The sequence below is a fragment of the Maylandia zebra genome, linkage group LG1, assembly GCF_041146795.1.
Source record: "Maylandia zebra isolate NMK-2024a linkage group LG1, Mzebra_GT3a, whole genome shotgun sequence".
In the NCBI taxonomy this organism is placed as follows: Eukaryota; Metazoa; Chordata; class Actinopteri; order Cichliformes; family Cichlidae; genus Maylandia; species Maylandia zebra.
Window position 1 is genome coordinate 36,758,069 of NC_135167.1, and position 7,176 is coordinate 36,765,244.

The window sequence follows — 7,176 nt, forward strand, 5'->3', positions numbered from 1 at the left end:
ACACACACACACACACACACAGAGGCTCTCATTTTTGCTTCTGCTTCTCAGCCTCTAACAGTTATGGATCTTTTGGCCTGTATTGCTTCTTGTACTGTCACTGCTCTGATGCACTCCGCAAATTATTATTTAAAAGATGATCTTGCTGGGTGGCAGTCAGGTTGGTAGACAGGCGACTAAACATGTTTGAAAGGGTGAGAGGTGAGTTTACAGGAAACAAAGGAATGATGAGTGAGGTGCAGGTAGAGAAACTGGGATAAGGTGGAGTGGGTGTGTCAGACAGGTGACTGGGAGGAGACTGAGGGCCTCTGCAGGGTGGAAGCAGGGATATAAACTGTAACACTGCTCACCTCTGCCTAAAGAGTTAAGGAGAAATAATCCAGCCATAACAGTTTGATCCAGGGCCGTTTCAGGCCACAGCTCCATGAAAACGCTTCTGCTCTTCTTACCGAGGAAGAATTTCTTACTTGTGTTTGTTAGACTTGAAGTAAGAATGCAGAAGTGGCAGTTTTACACACAGTGGTGTTGAAGGTAATTCTCTCAACTGTGTGTGATGTTTTCTGATGTAATCTAAAATATATATTTATATATAAGTACCTGCCCTACAACACAATTCATATGAAAATAAATATTTAAAATATGAATATTTTATTCAGGATGTAATTTGATGTGACTAAATGATAACTTCGTTGTGATACATGGCGGTGCTACAACAGTAAAAGTTATTTTGATGGGCAAAGACGTTCAGAATGAAAATCCCTCCTTCCTTTATCACACAGGAAATGAAGTAAGCAGGTAATCAGGGATGATGCTGGAGGGATGAGGTTTCTAGACATTTAAACGTGTGTGTGTGTTTACACATGATGTGTGAGTTCCTCGTGGTCTAACCAAAAGAGGGAGGAGAGTGGGCTTCTCGTGCTTCTGCCCCCCCCCCCCCCCCCCCCCCTTCAGTATTTTCCGGTATGGTAGTCTCGCAGCGGCCTCCCGGGCGGGGCTGTGTGAACCGGTATAAGAGGGGACATGGTCCGGAGGGTGGAGGGAGAGTCACCTGTAGACCTGCTGCGACACTGTGCTCCTCAGCCTCTAATCTGCTGCCTCCCACTGGGACCTCCGCCCTCCCGCTTCACCGCCACCAGCACCATGGATAGCTCCGGGATGCTCCGCGGGCTGCTGCTCGTCGGCCTGCTGTCCGTCCTGTGCCACGGCCAGGCATCACGGGAAGTCTCCGCAGAAGACTTTGGAGAGAAGAAACAAGAAGCAGCTGTAGACAGAGACCTGGTGAGTATCTGCAGAGCTGTGAGTTTATGGAGGAAGGCCACAGTGAGGGAGGGAGCAGTTTAATGATAAAGCTGAGAGACGCCAAATAACTAAGAAAAGAAAATATCGTTTTGAGTACAAACTCAGAATTCTGGACGGATGCTGTAAACTACATGTGAGGTATAAACTGTTTGTGAGGCACAAATACTCAAATCAACATAAACACGTAGGATCCAAATAAAGCGCATTTCATTTGCATGCGATTCTCTCACTTCCACGCTGCTTAAACACAATCAGAATAAACAGAAGTAAAAGTTTGCAGACTTATGCAATATTCCCGGATTTCCTATGACAGCAACTGTTAACTGTCACATCAGCTGCTTTTCTGTCTGCTGTATGTCTTTGGGTTTCAGTGGGGATGCAGCTGCACGTCACAGTTTTTTTTTGTTTGTTTTTTTTTTCGTGAAACTTAAGTGTGATTTACTTGACCCTCGGTGGTTTCTGGTGGCCAAAATGATGGCTCACGTTGTCAATAATTAGAACCATGTTTTTCTTTGATCCGTGAATAATGATGAAGTATTTTTTTTAATAGAAAGAAAAAAAAAGTTACATTAAATTATCAACACATGTACTGCACAACGGCTCGTTATATTAATAGTCACGCTGTAAATAACGTCAAACTGAGAGGTGATTATAATGGTCACTTTTGTCTGTTTTGCCTGTTTATCATCATAAGTTGTTGCTGTGGTTAGTTATGAACGTTTTGCCATTTAGCATATGGCATGATAAGCATAATAAACAAAAGCTTTATTATAAAAGCTGAACAGCTTTTCAGAGAGTTCAGTTGAAATTTAGTAAATTGCGTTCTTTCTATTTAATTGCATTTGTATCCTTTGTCATGTGTCTAATTTTTTTTCCAACTGCAAACATATAAACTCATAAATTCATGATTCATATGATTCAAATGAACCTGGACATGTTTTAGTTTGCTGGAATAAAGTTACAGTATCAAAAAATTATCTCACTGTAGTCTTAGTAGTAACTCTGTAACATAATTGTGTTATTAACATGAATAACGCTGACAGTGCAGTGTTACAAATGCTAACACGTTTAACATTTAACTCTAACCTGAGTGAAACTGACTGAAAGGGTAACACAGCTCATAGTGTAGCGTTAACACTCTATCACAGTTAGTTTGACACTTTTGTTTTTATTGTGTATCTTCTGGCTTCATTAAAAAGTTTGAGCACGAATAAATGTGCAAAAGTATCAAAAAGTGGATGAATGTTATTTAAATCAAACTTTTTCTGTTGTTCTGTGCTGAGCAGCTAGAGGCACTGGACGTGCTCCTGGGCAGAAACCATAATCAAGTCTCCTCCCCTGAGAAAAGAGGAAGCATCCCACTGGTAACGTCACTCCCCCCCCCCCCCCACGGTTTTAACATTAATGCACCGTGGCTCTAAGGACGTCATTTAGTCTCGGCTTGTAAGACGAGTCATTAATATGTACTGCGTACATCACTCCACTGCTGTTTAATTAAAGCGTATGGAAAATATACCTGCCAGTAATTAAAAGATAACAAGGGAATGCCAACAACACTCTTTCATTCAGTGCAATTACAGACTAATCAAGGCTGCTGCCCAACTCCAATTAGCTGAGAGAGGGAAACTGGAAAGCTGCAAACAGCTTTCAATCCTCCTGTCTCCTCACACAAAATAAGTCAGCCTGTTTCCTACAGGCCCAGCTGGAGGTAATGGATGGCATTTAATTACAGCGCTGAAGAATGATTCATCTTCTTCTTTCTGTTAAATAAATTGAATAACTGTTCGCAAAGTAATGAAGTTTTTGTGCGCAAATAACAGAATAAAAAATAAATATCCTCCCTGACAGATGTGAAAGCTCATAGTTCTTTTTGCAGCTGTTTCCACATTCAAAGATAAATAAGTAAACTCGCTCAGAGTAACAAGTCTGTGTCTTCCTGCTCCCCTCAGTGCGGGTTGGGGAACCGGTGTGCCATGAAGTACGGGCCTCGCATCGGGAAGCTCTGCGACTGTGGAAGAGGAGCCAACTGCAACTCCTACCTCCTCAAGTGCATCTAAACCGCCCAGGGCTCTCCTTTAATTTGTCACCTCTGCTATGCCAAACACATCCTTCAGCACAGCTCCCATAAACCAACCCTTTCATTTATAGTCATAGCTGTTGTTAAACAGTTGTCGCCTGAGGATAAGCATGGATTTTGTACTGCTGACAGTACTGAATATGTTGTGTTTAATGTAAATGTTTCATCTTCAATAAACACGTCAACATATAATTTGTTTTTTTTGTTATTTCTTGGTCCGTGTCGCTCGCCCTTTGTCATTCAGGTTACTGTGTGTTTTTATATTGGAGATGAGAACATGTTGTATAAAGCTTGTTTGGATTCGTTTTTATTGGCACTGCAGCCATTACACTACACAGGAAGTTTGCTCAGCTGGAAGGACAGCACTGTGCAAATTCAAGCTCTTCAATGTAGCTGGAGTGTGTCCAGTAACGATACACATTTATTCTGGTTTCAGAGGCCTTTCGGGCCAGTGGAGAATGCATACGTAGGAGGTTTCAAACTTGGGAAAAGCCTTAAAAGTATAATGTACTGACACGCTGGTTTATTTGTTTATGTAGAAACTTCAATTCAATTCAGTTTTATTTATATAGCGTCAAATCACAACAACAGTCGCCCCAAGGCGCTTTATATTGTACAGTATATCCTATAATAATAGATACAGAGAAAAACCCAACAATCATATGACCCCCTATATGAGCAAGCACTTTGGTGACAGTGGGAAGGAAAAACTCCCTTTTAACAGGAAGAAACCTCCAGCAGAACCAGGCTCAGGGAGGGGCGGGGCCATCTGCTGCGACCGGTTGGGGTGAGAGAAGTAGAGACAGGATAAAGACATGCTGTGGAAGAGAGACAGAGGTTAATAACAGATATGATTCAATGCAGAGAGGTATATTAATACATAGTGAGGGAGAAAGGTGACTGGAAAGGAAAAACTCAATGCATCATGGGAATCCCCGGCAGCCTACGTCTATTGCAGCATAATTAAGGGAGGATTCAGGGTCACCTGGTCCAGCCCTAACTATATGCTTTAGCAAAAAGGAAAGTTTGAAGCCTAATCTTGAAAGTAGAGATAGTGTCTGTCTCCTGAATCTAAACTGGAAGCTGGTTCCACAGAAGAGGGGCCTGAAAACTGAAGGCTCTGCCTCCCATTCTACTTTTAAATACTCTAGGAACAACAAGTAGGCCTGCAGAGCGAGAGCGAAGTGCTCTAATAGGGTGATATGGTACTACAAGGTCATTAAGATAAGATGGGGCCTGATTATTTAAGACCTTGTATGTGAGGAGCAGGATTTTGAATTCTGGATTTAACAGGGAGCCAATGAAGGGAAGCCAATACAGGAGAAATCTGCTCTCTCCCTTTCAAGGATGCCAATGTTCACATTTTGGACAGAGAGGACAGATGGTTTGAAAGAGGAGTGAAAGAAGCCATCTATGTCCACTGTGAGCGACCATCTTTGAACAGAGGCGGGGGTTTACGACACCAACTGTCTGCCATCTATAATCCAGTTTTGAGATCCTTCCCAGACGCCTTAACGCCCACTCACATCCTGGGCCATCTGACCTCAGGAATTCGCATGATAAGGTGGGGCCAGGTTTCACAATGAACTCACCCGAAACTCTGACTGATTGGGACCCACGCCGAGTTCGACACGTTGGCTCAGGCGATTAGAGGATCATCAGGGGGTCCTTTTGTCCTTCTGTGGGGGGTCACTCCCACTAGGTTTATATCTGGGACTCTCCACCATTTGACCTTAGAACTGAAGAAACTTCTCGGATGAGAGGTGAAACGTCTTCAAGTAACTTAAAGAAGTCCGGACGCTTTTCTTTGCAAGCTCCTTTGAATATTTGTTTAATATGTGCATTGAAGGACATGTCCTGGTCAAAAATGACTCCAAGGTTCCTCACAGTGTTACTGGAGGCCAAGGTAATGCCATCCAGAGTAAGAATCTGGTTAGATACCATATTTCTAAGATTTTCGGGGCCGAGTACAATAACCTCAGTTTGATCTGAATTAAGAAGCAGAAAGTTAGCGGCCATCCAGGTCTTTATGTCTTTAAGACATTCCTGCAGTTTAACTAATTGGTGTGTGTTATCTGGCTTCATAGATAGATAGAGCTGGGTGTCATCTGCATAGCAGTGAAAATTTATGCTATGTCTTCTAATGATGCTGCCTAAGGGAAGCATGTATAATGTAAACAGAATACAACTTAGACTCACATTAGTGTCAGGTGTGTTAAAGGTGTTTTAACTTCGTGTAACAAAGAAGACGATTAAAAGACGAACTGTTGCCAGAATAAAGTTGGTAGCACACACTGCCATTTCTAAGTAACCACAGCTTATAACAGGCACGACATACTGTGCAGTTACCATTGACTCAGAGCTCTTTTGTTGTTGTTTTTATATATTTCTGGGAATATTCATGGGAATTGAAAATGAGCACTTAAATCAGTAAAAAAAAAAAAAGTCTATAAACACACAAACACAAACTGTAATATACAATGACAATGAGAATGATAGTGAAGATGTTCATTATTTCCAGCAGAATCACAACAACACCATCAATCATCTGGAATCATATTTCAATGCAGATGATTACTTTAAACCCAATATTCACTCTTGTTTTTGCTCTATTAGCATCACCACCCAAGTACACTGTGTAGATAACTACACATTACACCTACAGGAGTTGTTTGGCAATGGAAACCCTGCTATGATGTTCGAGGCACACACTTTTTGTGTTTGGAAATCTGCAGTTAGTGAGTCAGCAGAGCGTTGGCAACTTGTATGCACTATACACCTCTGCAACAAAACTCTATAATTTTATATGATCAGTCACTTCTTGGCTAAGCTGCTCCTAAACGACTGTGAAACATCTAAATTTCACAAACTGGTGGCACCGTCTTACAGGACCATGCCAGAATTCAAAAACACATTCTTTGAAACATGTTGGCAACGGCTGCATGGCTACAAGCTGGAGTTGATACCTGTGGCAATGAGACTGAAAATGTCTGGACTCAGTAAGAGATGTGGCCTGACACAACGTCCACACCGTGTACAGCCTTTTACCCTTCACTGGCTCCGCCTGTGAGCTGCAGTGATTGGGTACAACGATTACTTTTTTAAGAGTTAAAAGGCTTAAACCCCCCATAGTGCTGCAGACACAAGGACAACTTGTGTTCCTGACGAGGGGAAGCCTCTTCCACACAGTCTATCTGGATCATTGTTATTATTATATTGTTAATATACTGTTTGGTAGATATTCATTTATAAAATAAGTCAGAATTTGAAGCAGAATATTTCTGCAGTGTATTACAGGGTGTGTCACATAACTTCTACAAGCAGTTGTCTTCATGTTTTGTTTTTAACCCTCCAGTGCAGGAGCCATTAAACAGCTCCTGCACTGGACTCCTGCAGGACTGTGGCTTTAAAGGTTGATGGAGACCCTCTGCTGGCTGATGCTGCTTGGGCTGGAGCCAAGTGCAACATGCTTATTAAGCCCAAAGTGGAAACAGACCAAAGAAAAACAAATCAGCGTGACGGCTCATCATTTATAAATGCTTATTTATAACTGCCCTTTCCTAAACTTTTATTCTTGCTCTTTCCAGAGCCTGTGCACCCTGCTGCGTGACACATTTAACCACAGCTTGGAACAAATGTAGTGTGTTCATAATATTTGGCTGTATTTAGTCACAAACTGTGACAAATAAAAGCACACTGTCCAGCTGCGCCAAAGATATGTACAGTAATGCTGCAAACATGTGGCCTGCAGCCAACAGATACATGCTTTTCATTCATCCTCCTAATCCGCCATGAAAAAC

At 42.0% G+C, this 7,176-nt stretch overlaps 1 protein-coding gene across 1 annotated transcript; it reads left to right on the plus strand.

Moving 5' to 3' along the window:
• The first annotated feature begins 806 nt into the window (after positions 1–806).
• On the plus strand, positions 807–3,517 carry cartl (cocaine- and amphetamine-regulated transcript-like). Its single transcript, XM_004566390.4, has 3 exons — positions 807–1,278; positions 2,586–2,663; positions 3,249–3,517. Exons 1-3 carry the CDS (start codon positions 1,021–1,023, stop codon positions 3,354–3,356), a joined length of 444 nt encoding a protein of 147 aa, XP_004566447.3. The 5' UTR covers positions 807–1,020; the 3' UTR covers positions 3,357–3,517.
• Positions 3,518–7,176: the final 3,659 nt, after the last annotated feature.

What these genes read in the sequence shown, in the direction of transcription:
- cartl (XM_004566390.4), top strand. Translation starts at nt 1,021, where the DNA reads ATGGTCCGGAGGGTGGAGGGAGAGTCACCTGTAGACCTGCTGCGACAC. An exon ending in CAGCTGTAGACAGAGACCTG is followed by an intron (nt 1,279 to 2,585) that starts GTGAGTATCTGC and finishes TGTGCTGAGCAG; the next exon opens with CTAGAGGCACTGGACGTGCT. An exon ending in AAAGAGGAAGCATCCCACTG is followed by an intron (nt 2,664 to 3,248) that starts GTAACGTCACTC and finishes TGCTCCCCTCAG; the next exon opens with TGCGGGTTGGGGAACCGGTG.